At 33.6% G+C, this 17155-nt stretch overlaps 1 protein-coding gene across 6 annotated transcripts in view; it reads right to left on the bottom strand.

Annotated features, from left to right (window-relative positions):
• Window positions 1-17155, bottom strand: part of LOC105467216 (attractin like 1) — an 882222-nt gene that overhangs the window by 565440 nt on the left and 299627 nt on the right. For all 6 annotated transcript variants that reach the window (XM_071069067.1, XM_011716729.3, XM_011716724.2 and 3 more), the window contains one exon: window positions 4825-4918. In XM_071069067.1, the coding sequence (XP_070925168.1) occupies window positions 4825-4918 (94 nt within the window). The remainder of the gene's footprint in view (window positions 1-4824; window positions 4919-17155) is intronic.

Here is a 17155-nt window from a genome sequence, read left to right on the forward strand (position 1 = left end):
CTGGTTTTTTGAAGAAAATAATAAAATACATAGACCACTAGCTAGACTAACAAAGGAGAAAGAGAAGATTCAAATGAACACAATCAGAAATGACAAGAAGGGCATTACCACTGACCCCACATAAATACAGACAACCACGAGAGAATATTATGAACGCTTCCATGCACATAAACTAGAAAATTTAAAAAAAAAGGATAAATTTCTGGACACATAAACCCTCCTAAGACTGAACCAGGATGAAACAGAATTCCTGAACAGACCAATAATCAGCTCTGAAATTGAGGCAGTAATAAATAGCCTACCAACCAAAGAAACCCAGGATATGATGAGTTCACAGACGAATTCTACCAGATACACTCTCCTCAATAAAAAATTGAGGAAAAGGGACTCCTCCCTAACTCAATCCATGAAGAGAGCCTCATCTTGATATCAAAACCTGGCAGAGACATAACAAAAAAAGAAAATTACAGGTGGATATCCTGGATGAACATTGATGCAAAAATCCTCAACAAAACACTGGCAAACAATTCAGCAGCACATCAAAAAGCTTATCTACCATGATCAAGTAGGCTTTATCCCTGGGATGCAAGGTTGGTTCAACATAAGCAAATCAGTAAATGTGATTTATAATATAAATAGAACTAAAGACAAAAAGCACATGATTATCTCAATAGATGCAGAAAGGGCTTTCTATAAAATTCAACATCTATTCATGTTAAAAACTCTGAGTAAATTAGGTATTGAAGGAACATACCTCAAAATGTTAAGAGCCATCTATACCAAACCCCAGCCAACATCATACTGAATGCACAAAAGCTAGAAGAATTCTCCTTGAAAACCAGCACAAGACAAGGATGCCCTCTCTCACCACCCCCATTCAACATAGTATCTGAAGCTCTGACCAGGGCAGTCAGGCAAAAGAGATAAACAAAGCGCATCCAAATAAAAAGAAGGGAAGTCAAACTATCCCTGTTTGCAGACAACATGATCTTATATCTAGAAAACCCCATAGTTTCGGCCCAAAAGCTTCTTCAGCTGATAAACAACTTCAGCAAAGTATCAGGATACAATATGCAAAAATCAATAGCATTTCTATACACCAACAACAATCAAGCTGAGAGCCAAATCAGGAAAGAACTTCCATTCATAACTGCCACACAATTATGTGTGCCTAGGAAAACACCCAGGCAAGAGAAAGATCTCTACAAGGAAAACGAAAAACCACTGCTCAAAAAAATCAGAGCTGACACAAACAGAAATTCATTTTTAAGTTACAATTTTTGATGATCAGCTGTGTTTTGGGGCAAAACAAGATTGAGAATTATCATTGCTATGGCAAAATGAATAATTTGGTGCTCATCTAAATGAATATTTTGATTGTACTACTGATGTCCTGCCCACTGTGGCTGCCAATCCCTTCCACAAGGTACAACACAGGGAATGCTCTCTTGAAATGTTCACTTTTTTCCCCTAAGCAACTGGTGGAAGGGAATGGCAGCCACAATAGGTGGCTTGAAAACTCTACAAAGAGTATGCTTCTCCATACTCTTTCAATTTCTGTGGCTCCCAGGAGCTTCACACTATTGACAGTGTATACCTAATCCCTGCCAAATATCAACCACCCTAGCTGATCTCATCTTATCAGTTTCCAGATGATTTCACTCCAGGTAAGCCAATGTTCATGCCTCATCTGTCTGCAGTCTATTGTCTCTCTTTAGATTTGTGGCCATTTGATTACCCTGTTTTCTCAGTTCTCCAATGGTTTCAAGAAAACTCATGAATTTGCAGTTTATCCAGATTTTTTTCCTTTCATTGTAAGAGTAGAAGCGATATTTTTCCAGCTCTAAACATTCTTGAGCAAAGACCGGAAATGCTATGGTCATGTTCATTTTTACTTCTTTGCTTTTATTGATGCCGTTTCCCCTTGTTTCCTATTTTCTTTTCCCAGAAAGTTGATTTTATTACTCCTTCAGGTTCCAGTTTGAACATCCTCTGCTTAAATTTTCCTTATCCTGCCAAAATAAATTAATACTTCCCTTTTCAATGCTACATCAATACTTTCTTCATTCTATTCTATTAAACAAATTTATTGAACACTTACACTGTGGTATTGTTGCAGTGGTCCCCCCAAAACTTCACTCTAGTAAAGGATACAGACAAGTACACAAATAATGCAAGAAAAGAAATGAACAGATATGAAGAGAACCAATTTCAGTTTAGGATGGTTATTAAGAATATGTAAGATATGACATCTGACTAAATACTTAAAACCAAACAGAAATTATCCTAAGAAGTGGAAGGGGTTCATAAGCATATCAAATCACTAATGTAAGTAATTGATATAGTGTATTTTGGTCAGTGTCTTCACTGCTAGTCTGAGATACTTTCAGCAAAATTGTTTACTGATTTGAAGGACTAGCTCTCCTTCCTAACCTTTTTTTTTTTTTTCAGGTATAAGCACATTATAGCAATTAATTGCTCTAAGTATAATGAGCCTATTCTTTACTGTTTCATACTCAAAAGCCTAAATAAACAAAAAAGTAAATGAATGGAATTCTGTGTACAAATACCACCAACAAAATACTCTTTACAAATTAGTATTCCATTATTATCCTCCTCATAAAAAACCATAAATGAGAATGGGGAAAATGTACTTTTATCATTAAGAACTACATAATTGATTTTCTCATATTTTGCACATATGCCAAATCTTATAATTCTATTTTAGCTAAGCTTACAAGCTCACTATTTCAATGAATTAAAATTCTACTTTCTTTTGTCTGTAAACAAAAATATGTTACTGTAATACTGTATCACAGAAATAATTATTATGGATAGTTATATGGCTATACTAGTTATGTAAAACTATACTAAGAAGATTGTCAATGTTTACTATCATGGTAGAATCTCATATATTATTTTTATCTGTAATACTGCCACTATGGTCTATAAAAAATATTTTCATTGCTGCACACTGCTATCCAACCAACATATTTAATAGAAGTTAATCAAGAGAAACAACATTACTTATAACCAGAACCTGCTATTATTACATAATTTGAGGGAATAGGAGAGGATTGCGCGAAAGAAGAATGTAGAGTTCCTCTTTAAAAGTTATTAAGAATTTCAAGACCATGATAGCAGAGCACTAAACGAAGTGTGTTGTCCTTGTAAGTGTGGGAACCTGTATAAATTCACAGGCCATACGCCCATGAAGTTGGCCTTACTTATAATCAAGCTTTAGTGTTGCAAAGTATTAGCAGCATCCTTGATCTTAGAACAGAAGATTATGATTTAATTTCATTGGTTTTAAGACCAAAATGGCCTTCCTTAATAGGAATTTCGCCAAGATCTTTTGCTGTGAACTTGTATTTAACTTCAGAGACTATAGAGAAGAAATATAAACTGATTGTGCTTACCTTGTCTGAATTTGAAAATCTGTAATACTTAGGTGGCTAGCTAGGCAAAGACATAATCACCTAACTTGAAATATTTAGGATAACTCTGCAACAAGTAATATATTTATTTTAAATAAAAATAAAAGGATCATTTTCCATGCTTAATAGACTCTAGATATAAGTTTTTATATATTTATAGTTTTGAAGAATTCTTTATTAAACTTTCCCTATGTTTCTGTAATTATTATAGTTGAGATTTATTATTTGTGTCAAATACAGTACATATATAGCTAATATAAACATGTATTTGTACACATATAATTCAAAACCATAAAAATTTAATTTTAATAATATACATAAACCAGAAAAATAAAAAACAATTTAAATAGCCTAAAATGTTGCCTTTTAAAGTTAATTTTTGAAGGAAAATAAAATTTTAGAATAACAACTACATGCTAAGACAAAAATCATTCATGTAAGTACAGAGAGGAGAGTAGCAATAGTGGGTTCCTGCATACTGAAAGAACAGAGAAAAGAGAGGAAGATGAACATAAGGAACCAGCTGAAAGGGTTAAAGGACAAGAATTATCAGAATTAATAATAAATGACTGAAAAAAGTACATAGAGACATTATATTAGGTATAATATGAAAGAAAACTGTAAAGATAACAATGTAGATTTGATACATAAGATTAAGAATGCTTCTTTTTCTAGAAATGCAAAAGATAACATGTTCTATGGGTTTGTTTTAAAGCCTCCACAAAATTGTTATTTAAACGGTTTAATTTTTAAAGAGAATTCATTAGATGCAAGTAAATTCTCAAAGGAAAATAAATCATTCTACCAAAAAGACACATGCACCTACATGTTCACTGCAGCACTATTCACAATAGCAAGGACAGGGAATCAACCTAAAAGCCCATCAACAGTGGACTGGATAAAGAAAACGTGGTCCACATATACTACAGAATACTATACAGCCATAAAACATGAAATCATATCCTCTGCAACATGGATACATTATCCTAAGCAAATTAACGTAGGAACAGAAAACCAAATACCACATGTTTTTGTTTCTAAGTGGGAGCTAAATATTGGTACATATGGACATAAAGATGGGACCAACAGACACTGGGAACTACTAGAGAAAGAGAGGCAGGAAGGGGAGAAAGCAGTTTAGAATTATCTATTGGGTACTATGCACATTATCTCGACGATGGGATCAATCATATCCCAAACCTCAGCATCATGCAATATACCCATGTTAAAAACCTGCACATGTACCCTCAAATCTAAAATAAAAGTTAAAATTTGTAATAAAGGTATGCCTAACTAGCACAACACTAAATTAAAAAGTAAAACATAAAAATTACTTCAACAACAGAAATTCAATCCACAAAAGTTCTAAAATGTCATTCTTACTTACAATTGACATTGGTCACCTTTTATTCCTTTAGTTGTGCAGAAACATTTTCCTGTATGCAGATGACAGATATTTGCATGGCCACTGCATGTACAAGCTGTAAGTCAAAACCAAAATGATACTGAATATTCTGCATCACAAACATGCACATTTCACATTTCAAGTATTATTATTACCTTATTTTTATGTCCTGTAACTTCCTCATGCCATCCAAAAACTAAGGTTACCAGATAATATAAATTATTTTTAATTAAATGGAAGTAAATTCACTTTTCTGGAAATTTTGTGAAATTCCTTAAAGTCTTTTGGGGATATCCTGAAGTCTACTATGAATCTAAGTATTTATCTAATTCTTCTTTGGGCTTCTCTCCATTTTCACTTTGGTATATTTCTTTAATAAAGTGAGTTTCAAAGCGTTAGTGCAAGAGCTTTGGACTCAAACAGCTTGACTTCAAAATTTACATCTAAAATCACTATATGACCTTGGACAATTTACTTAATCTGTTTATGCTAAATTTCTTCATCTGTAAAAGAAGAATAACAGCACTTAGCTTTCAGGATTGATGTGAAAATTAAATGAGGTAATGTAATTTAAGACACCTAACACATATTGAGCACTTAATAATTGGCAGGTATTACTTCTACTGTTATTACTACTGCTAAGATACTGCTAAGAATAATACGAATATAGCTACAAATTGTGTTTTAAAAAAGAACATCTATGTTTTTCCTTTAAATTCACCCTTTTAAGCTTCTGAGAACATCCTCATCCTTTTAGAGTATCCTTTTAGATCCTTTTAGATCATCCTTTTAGAGTACTAGATGAAACTTTCCATTTTGTAAAAGTTGCATGATTAATTTGATACATATAAACTTGTCTCCTTCTCTCACTTTGCAATCCTTTCTTAAAGAGCACTGTTCAATTATTTAGGACATAAACCTCACACTTTATTGTGTACAACATCCAGTCAATTGGTAGATTTTAATTTCTACATGTATAATCTCTCTTGTATCTGACCCCTCCTTTTCATTCTAACAGCCACCACAAAGTATTTTCATCCACTTTCTTTTACTGACAACAATATAATCACATAGCAGATATCTTTGCCTTCAGTATTTCTAGGTTACAATTCATTCTCCAATCCAATAACACATTCTAAAGAGACAAGGCTGATGGTGTCACTAACCCTTTCAAAAACACCTAATGAGAACTACTGCTGTTCTTGTACACTGCCAGTTAGCTAAACCATTCTATTGACAAAAATGAAATGATATGATCTTTTCCTGAATTGTATAGACACATAAAATTAAGTGAATGAGTCAAAATTTCCCAATGTTCAACTGTTTCATTATTTTTCTTCCAGTATCAATAGTAACTCTAACATATATGCTAATGAATTAATAAATGCAAACAAATGTAACCAGATAATTATATTGCTAATTCAATTGAGTCTCTGAAAGAAAATACTGTATACCTAAGTGACGTATAAGACCAATATGAACATTTTCAAAAGAAGAGACTAAAACAAAGGCAAAACCAGTAATCTTTGAATCAGATAGAGTCAATAAAAGAGGCAAAAAGAGTGAAAGGCAGAAAGACTGGATGAGGATTATCAGAAACGCCCACTTCAGTGTTAGTAATCCAGTTTTCTGCCTGCCAAGGAAGTGGTTGTCTGTCCTCTTACACAAGCCTAATGAGTGGGACTTCACAGAAGTTTTTGAAGAGTCTGCTGTGGGTCCCCTTAAAATCGAGGTTGTATATTAGAGGAAATTTTGAATTAGGTGTGACCAGCTATGGCTATTTAACTGAGGTAGAAGGACAAATAGAAACAGTTACTTTTAGGAAGCATTTGTTCTAACACTGAAGTCAAGAAAAAGAAAGTATATTTCTTCCATCTAGCCAGCATCTACTTAATATTCTGACCAAGAGGATTGTCTGGAAGCACTGGAGGACTTCAAATGAAAACCGAAGTAAAAGTTGCTAGAACAGGAAGAAAGTATGTGTCTCCCACACATCACGAGAATTGCCTCTAGAAAGGTCAAAACTCAGAAGAGAACCCAAAGACACCTGTGAGAATGGATCAGCCATTGTGCATCTCTCACATAGAGGACCTTAACTAAATATGACAACTATTCTTCACACATAAGACTGTAATTTTCTCCTCTCCCCTAGAAAGATAAAAAAATTATTGAGCCAGGAAAGGAGGAAAATCCTAGGTTAAGAATGAAAGAACATATAGAATAGAGGAAAAGAGAAAATTTGGCTTCAAAATATGTTCAGAATTCTTACTTTTATCTGATCTAGATAATTTTAATTATTTATTACACACGTTTGCAAATTAATTTCTCTGGAGTTCCTTATATTAACTAAGAGTGAGTCTGAGATTTCATACAAGATTAAGGGAAAAATGTATTGCACTGAATACATTTTAAAAGGTCAGTGACAGAGAAAACTATTGTATTTTGATTATACTCTATGTCTGGCTTGGGAATGATATAAATTGCATCTATATAAGAAAAAATCTGAAAAAAACATAAATATTGCTTATTATTTTTGTGAAGACAAAAGATTATGGTGGTGATTTTAAGTGGCATGTACATTTTCTGCTTATAAAACTGTTGGTAATTTATATAATGGGATAATTAAACTATCTAATTTAAGGACTAGATTTCTAATGCTACCACTTGTATCGATCTGTGTGTTGCTCCCTTAACCTATCTTACTGCCTCTTCCTACCAGAAGTAGCCACTAGCCTAAATTTTATGTTCATCAATTCTTTGTTTTTAAAAACCAGAATATATAAATCATTTATAATATTTAACTTGCCATTAGCAAATGAAGATTACTGCAACAAATTCCTAAAAATAGTACCAAAAAATGGGTCCTGATTACAATACAATTAAGTCAAAAGTTAATAATAAACAAATAAAACTCTACTAAAACCCCCATATATCTGGGTTAAAAAAAAAAAACAAAAACTCTAGAGGAGTGACTTTAGGAAGATAGTGGAATAAGACTTTCTAGTGTTCATCTCTTATAGAAACATCCATTTGAAAAACTATCCATGCATGAAAATACCTTCCCAAAAGCTAAGGAATCCAGGCAAGAGATTATACCACCTTACTGAAGTCCAAAAGAAAAAAAAATGCATTGAAGAGGGTAGAAAAGCCAGTTTAACATTATCCATATTGGCCGGGCGCGGTGGCTCACGCCTGTAATCCCAGCACTTTGGGAGGCCGAGGCGGGCGGATCACAAGGTCAGGAGATCGAGACCACGGTGAAACCCCGTCTCTACTAAAAATACAAAAAATTAGCCGGGCGCGGTTGTGGGCGCCTGTAGTCCCAGCTACTCGGGAGGCTGAGGCAGGAGAATGGCGTGAACCCGGGAGGCGGAGCTTGCAGTGAGCCGAGATCGCGCCACTGCACTCCAGCCTGGGCGACAGAGCGAGACTCCGTCTCAAAAAAAAAAAAAAAAAAAAAAAAAAAAAAAAAAACCATTATCCATATTACCTCTCCCAAAAGCCCAAGCAGCATAACACCAAGCAAGATATCCGCAAGTCAGGGAAGAAGAATGAAATAAGCACTCAAATTTTCACTGGACGGCAGTACCAGGCCTGCCTCTCTGAACCCAGGGCCAGGCATGACCCCACAGTCCCAAGCTCCATGCTGGCCAATGCAGTATCAGAATCCAGACTCATCCCACTACCAGACTAGTCCCTGCATTGTCAGGCTCCAGGCCTTAACACAATAAAGGTCACATATTCCACAATTACTTTTGCATCAACCTATGATATGCCCACAGCTAACATCATACTGAAAGGTAAAAAGTTTTAAGTTTTTTTCTATAATCAAAAAGAAGAGAAGGATGTCCCCCCTTACCACTTCTGTTCAATGTAGTACTAAAAGTTCTAGCCATAGCAAACAGATAAAAAGAAGAAATAAAGGGCATCCTAATAGGAAATTAAAAAGTTAAATGGCTTCTGTTTGCCGATGACATGATCTTGTCTACAGAAAACCCTAAAGATTCCACCAAAAATATGTTAGAACTGATAAAGAAGTTCAGTAAAGTTGCAGAAAACAAAATCCACATACAAAAATCAGTAATATTCCTTCACTCTAACAATGAACTAACTGAAAAAGAAATTAAGACATCACTACCATTCATGATAGCATAAAAAATACTTGGAAGTAAATTTAACCAAGGACTTAAAAGATCTAAATACTGAAAACCACAAAGCATTAAGGAAAGAAATAGTGAGTGACTTATATAAATGGAAAGGTAGCCCATGTTCATGGATTGGAATAATTAATATTGTTAAAATGCCCATGATACCAAAAGTAATCTACTGATTCAATGCAATTTCTGACAAAATGCCAATGGCATTTTTCACTGAAAGAGAAAAAGCAATTTTAAAATTCATATGGAAATTAAAAAGATGCCCAGTAGCCAAAGCAATCTTGAGCAAGAATAAAACTGAAGGCATCAAACTATTTGATCTCAAAATATACTACAAACCTATGTTAAACAAAACAGCATAGTATCAACATAAAAAAAAAGGAACATCAACCAAAGGAACAGAATATAGAGCCCAGCAATAAACCCAAGTACTGACAATCTACTGATTTTTGACAAAAGTGTCAAGAACACACAATGGAGAAAAGACAGATTCCTGAATAAATTATGCAGGGAAAACTAGATATTCACATGGAAAATAAAGAAATTAGACCCTTATTTGATACACAAAAATCAACTCAAAATGCACTAAAGACTTAAAGCTAAGACCCGAAACTGTAGAAGAAAACATAAGAGAAATGCTACATGACATTGATCTGGGCAAAAATTTCTTGGTTTTCCCAAAAGCACATGCAAAACAAAAGCAAAAATAAACAAATGAAACTGCATCAAACTAAAAATCTTAAGCACAACAAAGGAAATAATTAATAAAGAGACAATCCACATATTGGGAGAAAATATTTACAACCCACACATCTGGTAAGAGGCTAATATTCAAAATACATAAGAAATTCAAGTAACTCAACAGCAAGAAAACAAAGAACACAATTTTAAAATGGACAAAGGACCTAAATAAACTTTTTTGTAAAAGCAGACATACAAATGGCCAATAGGTATATGAAAAAATGTGCACTATCACTAATCATTAGGAAAATGTAAATTAAAATGACAATGAGTTATCACCTCACACCTGTTTAAAATGGCTATTATCAAAATGATGAAATTTAACAAATGCTGGCAGGGATGAGCAGAAAAAGAAACCACGTGCACTGTTGGTGAAAATTTAAAATAACCGTCAATATGAAAAGGGTTTGGAGAGTCATCCGAAGAGTAAAATTACAATTACCATATGGTCCAGTAACTCCTCTTCTGGGTATATATCCAAAGGAAATGAAATCAGTATGCCAGAGAGATAGTTATACTCCTGTGTTCACTGTAGTACTATTCACAATAGCTAAGATATAGATGCAACCTAGGTGTCCATCATTGGATGAAATATATATATATACATACACACACACACACATTTGAATACTATTCAGCTTTTTTCTTTTTTTTTTCTTTTTTTTTTTTTGAGATGGCGTCTTGGGCTGAAGTGCAATGATGCAATCTTGGCTCACTGAAACCTCCACCTCCCCGGTTCAAGTGATTCTCCTGCCTCAGCCTCCCGAGTAGCTGGGATTACAAGCACCCGCCATCGCTAATGCCCGTCTGGCTAATTTTTGTATTTTTAGTAGAGACAGGGTTTCACTATATTGGCCAGGCTGGTCTTGAACTCCTGACCTCGTGATCTGCCCTCCTTGGCCTCCCAAAGTGCTGGGATTACAGGTGTGAGCCACTGCACCTGGCTTCAGCTTTTAAAAAGACAAGATGAATTAATGCTAAATGAAATAAACCAGGCACAAAAAGACAAATACTACATGATCTGAATTATATGTGGGATCTAAAAAATATCAAATTCATAGAAGAAGAGAGTAGAATGATGATTACCACAAGCCAGGGTTAGGAGACATGGAAGGGGAAAGAGGAAAGGCTGATCAAAGAGCACAAAATTTCAGTTAGGGGGAATATGCTTTAGTAATCTACTGGACAAAATGTATGTTTCAAAATTACTAAGAGTAGATTTTAAATGTTATTAACACAAAAATAATTAGTTTAGTTTCATCCTTCCAAAATGAAAACATATATCAAAATGCCACATTTTACCCCACAAATATATAATACATATAATTATTATTTGTCAATTAAAAATTAAAAATTAAATTCAAAACATAAAGAACAAAGGTGAGTAATGGAACACAAATACAAATCTCCATAAATCTAAATATTATTTTTTAATTAAAGAGCAGAGAAACACATCACAGAGAAATAACCACAACAAATATGATACTCATTATAAATAATGTGTATATATAACATACATGAGAAAAAATAACCTATCAATAATAACAATGAAGATGAATAGGCTTAACTTATATATTTTGTCTCATAAAGAACAACCAACTACATGCTCTAAAGTAGACCCACATTTAGAACCAAGTGACTCAGAAAAACTAAGAATAAGAGATAGAAAAGGTTTGCCAGGCAAACGGAAACAATAAGAATGCAGAGATTACAAACCTGGTATCAATTAAATTAAAATAAAACTTAACCCAAAAAGGCATTAAATATGACAAAGACCTTTTTAGTACCAAAGCTAAAAGTCACCATGAATATATAACAGTTATGAATATTTCAGTGACAGATAACAAAGCAACTATGTTTACAAGCAAAATCATAGAAGATATAAGGAGTAAGGAGACAAATAAAAAGACTTTAGCACACCACACCAAGTAGAAACCAGCACACCACTCTTAGTACAAAACAGTAGATACAAAATATGAAAAACTGTAAAAGGCCTAAAGAAAATAATCACTAAGTTAGATATTATAACAAGATAGCCGAACAGATTTCAAGCTTATGCCTTGATACTAAACAATATGCCTTCTTCCCAACTACACATAAAACATTCACAAAACATAATCATGTATTATGTCACAGGAAAACATCAGTACCTTACACAAAGTGGTAATGACGCTTCATCACACAGTAAAACTAAAAATGTACAATAAACACAGATTTGATGTGTGATGATGATGATACTATATATCATAATGTAAGTAGTACATTTATAGTAGTGATATGAGTGATCAGATTCACAATAGTCAATAGTCAGTAAGTGGAAACAACCAAAAGGCCCATCAACTTATGATGATAAAATATACATACAATGGAATATAACTCAGTAATGAAAAGAAATAAAGTACTAATACATGCTACATAAATGAATCTAAAAACAAAATGCAGTGAAGAAAAGCCAAACACAAAAGATTACATATTGCATGACTCAATTTATAGGAGATATTTAAAACAAGTAAATCCATAAAGTCTGAAAGCAGATTTGTAGCTGCCCAGGGCTGGGTTGTTTAATGATCATGGGTTTTCTTTTGCAGTGATGGAAATGGTTGGAAATTGATACAGGTGTTGCCTGCACAACACTGTGAATGTCCTAAACACCACTGGATTGTAGACTTTGTAATAGTTAATTTTGTGTTACCTGAATTGTACCTCAATAGAAAACAATTATATTAATAGAGTAATAACATGCAACTAGAAATTGAAATTAACATTTGTTGGGGCTCAATCAGGCTGTGGGAAAAATATTAGAGATTTTATATAGATAAAATTTATCTATCTCTATAAAATATTAGAGATAGAGATAGACACAAATCTTGAAAGGCCAAGAAGTTTGCATAGCTTCGGTAATAGAACTGGCTGGCTAAAGGTGACCTAGTCTCTTTACTGTTAAACAAATTAAAGTAGCAACAAAGGAAGGCATCCTAGTTTACCTAGCTAGCTTGTTTACTCATGTGATCTTAAGACTAACCTTTCATGTACCTTGGGTGCTTAAGTGCTTTTTACTGGGGAAGTCCACAGTGTCAATTACCTTCTACTGGTGATGACTCAAGCCTTTGTTAATCAGTCTTACTGAATAAATGCAAGTCTCACTAGCTGATCAAGGCAGTTGCAACTGTTTACAGTACTCGGTGGGGAGTGTGTAAGCAGCTTGAACACCCTCAGCTGGATTGGCAAAGCAGAATATCTCTGTGTCAAGTATATGTTATTCATCCGTCACCCAGTCAGGGGTCTACAAGGGACAGCCCCCCCGCAGCTGGTACCCCTGTGAAAGGAGCGCTGCCTCAAACATTAATGTCATTTATTAGCAACAAGTTGTGAAATATTTAGAGAAAAATTTAACAAAATATGAGCAAGCTCTATACACTGACAACCATATCTACTGAAAGGATTTTTAAATATCTAAATAAGTGGATATACCATGCACATGAATTGGAAAATTATATATTGATAAAGTATCATTTCTCTCGAAATTTATATAATAAATTCTATAAAATTTCAATAAAATTCCAGCCAGCTTTTTTGTAGAGACTTGCAAGCTACTTCTAAAACTTATATACATCTTAAAACATGAAGGGAAAAAAAGCATTTAAAAAAGACGAAGACAGAAGCCTTGAAAGACATAATTTCAAGATGTGCTTTAAAACCATAGCAATTAAGAAAGTTTGGTAATGACATTAGGCCAAAGAGAGTGATCAAAGGACCAGAATAGAGAAGACAGAAAAAATCCTACACATATTCCATCAATTTAGTTTTCAACAAATGTGCTAAGGTAATTCAATGAGAAAAGAATTGCCATTTCAACAAATGGTGCTGGAACAACTGGATATCTGTATGGGAAAAAAGGAACCAGTATCACAACCTCACATTACACACAAATTTTACTCAGAATTAATCACAAATTTACATGTAAGAGTTAACACTAAACAATCTCTGGAAGAAAAAACAGAGAAAAAAAAATTTGCATCCTTGGGGTAGGTAACGATTTCATGCATGTGATACAAAAAGTATAAAATATCAAAGAAAAAATCATATAATTTATCGACTTTAAAATATCTTCATTTTATAAGAGGATACTCTTAATAAAATGAAAAGTGAAGTCATAGGCTGAGGGAGATATTCACAATCCATATATCTGCGGGAGATCTTTTATCTGAAATATTATAAGATCTCTTAAAATTTAACAGAAAGAAAACTCGACCAGTTTTTAAAAGGAGACAAAAAATCTGAATAAATACTTCACACACACAAGCAGAAAAGACAGACAACTTGCTAATAAACACAAGAAAAGATATTTAATGTCCTTAGCCATCAGACAAATATAATTGTAAATCAACAAGACATATCATCAAACACGTATTATAATGTCTAAAATGTAAAAGATTGATAATACTAAATGTTGACAATAAAATGAAACACTAAAATCCTCATAAACTGCTGGCAGAAATATGCAATGATACAATTACTTTGAAAAACAGTTTGACAATTTCCTATAAGGTGAAGCATACCTATACAAATTTATGATAGTACAAAGAGCAATTCCACTCTAAGGTATTTACCCAAGAGAAATGCAAGACGTGCACACATACACTTACACATAAATATTAAGAGTAGTTGTACTGCTACTTACTAAAAACTAGAAACAAACCAGGCGTGATGGAATAAACAAAACGTGGTATATCCAGACAATAAGATACTACTCAGCAAAAAAAAAAGAAATTAAAATGCTGAGTGAAAGAAATCAGAAACAAAAGTGTCTATTTTATTTTATGTATGCAAAACTTTAGAAGTAACAAATACAGTCACTAGCAAGGATCATCAAACTATACATGAGCCAAATCTAGCTTGTCTCATATTTTTGTATGACCCACAAGCTTAGGGTAGATTTTTTAAATGTTTAATGGTTGAAGAAAAAAATGAAGAAAAATGCATAACATGAAAATTTCATGAAATTCAAATTTCAGTGTATATGAAATAAGTTCTACTGGAATATAGCCACATTCATTTGTTTAGATAATACACATGACTGCTTTCATTTTATAGAAGCAGAGTAGAGCTGCTACACACAGACCAAATGGCCCATAAAGCATAAAATATTTTCTTAAAAGAAAAAAATACCTATATTTGTGACCAAAAAAAATTAAAAAGCAGGCAGTATTTGGCTGAACCTTGGGGCAGGTGAGGAAGTGATGGGGAGGAGATACAATGGAAACTTTTGGGGTGAAAAATGTTTATCTTGATTGTGGTAGTGGTTCCTTGGGTATACAGAATTTGACAACATTTACCTAAGGGTACTTTTAAAGAACATGCACTTAATATTTATAACTAATTCTATGAAGATAAAATATATATAGTTATGACAACATGATGTTCCTTGGTAGGGAATTGAGAGAAGTTAATATATTTACGTTCATTCGATTGCATAGGTTTTGCATCATTTAGTCCTTTAATAACATAAAGTCACATTTTTTCAAATATGAAATGAAGATAATCTAATTAAATAATTTTAATTTTAAGACCTGTACTGTTAGATTGTGCCTATTTATAAATGCAAAATAATATATTTTAAATTAGGTTACTTTTTGACATTTTCCTTGCTTCTCAGTCGATACCAAGTCAGCTAAAGTACAATTAATTAAAGGGCATCAAAGAAAGTGAAACTTACATAAAATAAACAAAACTGCATTTTTATAAGTCTATATTTGGAAAAGGTAACTAAATTTTAAAGTATTTGAACATACATCATGCTGTCTTTACTTCATTTATTTTGTCAACAAATATTTATTATCTTAATTTTAAAAGTAGCATAATTTGTTATAAATAACATTTTATGATAGATGTCTCACATATCCAATTTAAAATACATTTCTGAATATTTGTATATTTTTGGAAGCAGTACCAAGTATGATATATTCAATGCTGAATTTTGCAAATTTCTTATGTGACCCTTGATTTGGAAAGGTATCAATCTTATGCCTATAGCACAACTGGAAATTTTTCATTGATAACATACTCAATTTTATAAATATAAACTTACAAACATAAATGCAGTAAGGGGAAAATGTCTGCAAGTCTTCTACACATATATAAATATCTAACTATACAAGTAGTTAATCTAGCATGCATATTACTTTTCTGAAATTACATACAGACACAAACCATACAGACACACAAAGATATGAAGATTTTCTCACCCAGTCATAATTATTATTTTTAAAAAAATTTTTTATTATACTTTAAGTTCTAGGGTATATGTGCACAATGTGCAGGTTTGTTACACATGTATACATGTGTCATGATGGTGTGCTGCACCCATTAACTTGTCATTTACATTAGGTATATCTCCTAATGCTATCCCTCCCCCCTCCCCCTACCCCACGACAGGCCCCGTGTGTGATGTTCCCCTTCCTGTGTCCAAGTGTTCTCATTGTTCAATTTCCACCTATGAGCGAGAACATGCGGTATTTGGTTTTCTTTCCTTGCAATACTTTGCTGAGAATGATGGTTTCCAGGTGGATCCATGTCCCTACAAAGGACACAAACTCATCCTTTTTTATGGCTGCATAGTATTCCATGGTGTATATGTGCCACATTTTCTTAATCCAGTCTATCACTGATGGACATCTGGGTTGGTTCCAAGTCTTTGCTATTGTGAATAGTGTCGTAATAAACATATGTGCGCATGTGTCTTTATAGCAGCATGATTTATAATCCTCTGGGTATATGCCCAGTAATGGGATGGCTGGGTCATATGGTATTTCTAGTTTTAGATCCTTGAGGAATCGTCACAGTGTCTTCCACAATGGTTGAACTAGCTTACAGTCCCACCAACAGTGTAAAAGTGTTCCTATTTCTCCACATCCTCTCCAGCACCTGTTGTTTCCTGACTTTTTAATGATTGCCATTCTAACTGGTGTAAGATGGTATCTCATTCTCATTTTGATTTGAATTTCTCTGATGGCCAGTGATGATGAGCATTTTTTCCTGTGTCTGTTGGCTGCGTAAATGTCTCCTTTTGAGAAGTGTCTGTTCATATCCTTTGCCTACTTTTTGATGGGGTTGTTTTCTTCTTGTAAATTTGTTTAAGTTCTTTGTAGATTCTGTATATTAGCCCTTTGTCAGATGGGTAGATTGCAAAAATTTTCTCCCATTGCATGGCGTGAACCTGAGAGGTGGAGCTTGCAGTGAGCAGAGATCGCACCACTGCACTCCAGCCTGGGCGGCCAAGTGAGACTCCATTTCAAAAAAAAAAAAATTTTCTCCCATTCTGTAGGTTGCCTGTTCACTCTGATGGTAGTTTCTTTTGCTGTGCAGAAGCTCTTTAGTTTAATTAGATCCCACTTGTTAATTTTGGCTTTTGTTGC

Source organism: Macaca nemestrina, chromosome 9 (assembly GCF_043159975.1).
Source record: "Macaca nemestrina isolate mMacNem1 chromosome 9, mMacNem.hap1, whole genome shotgun sequence".
NCBI classification, from domain to species: Eukaryota; Metazoa; Chordata; class Mammalia; order Primates; family Cercopithecidae; genus Macaca; species Macaca nemestrina.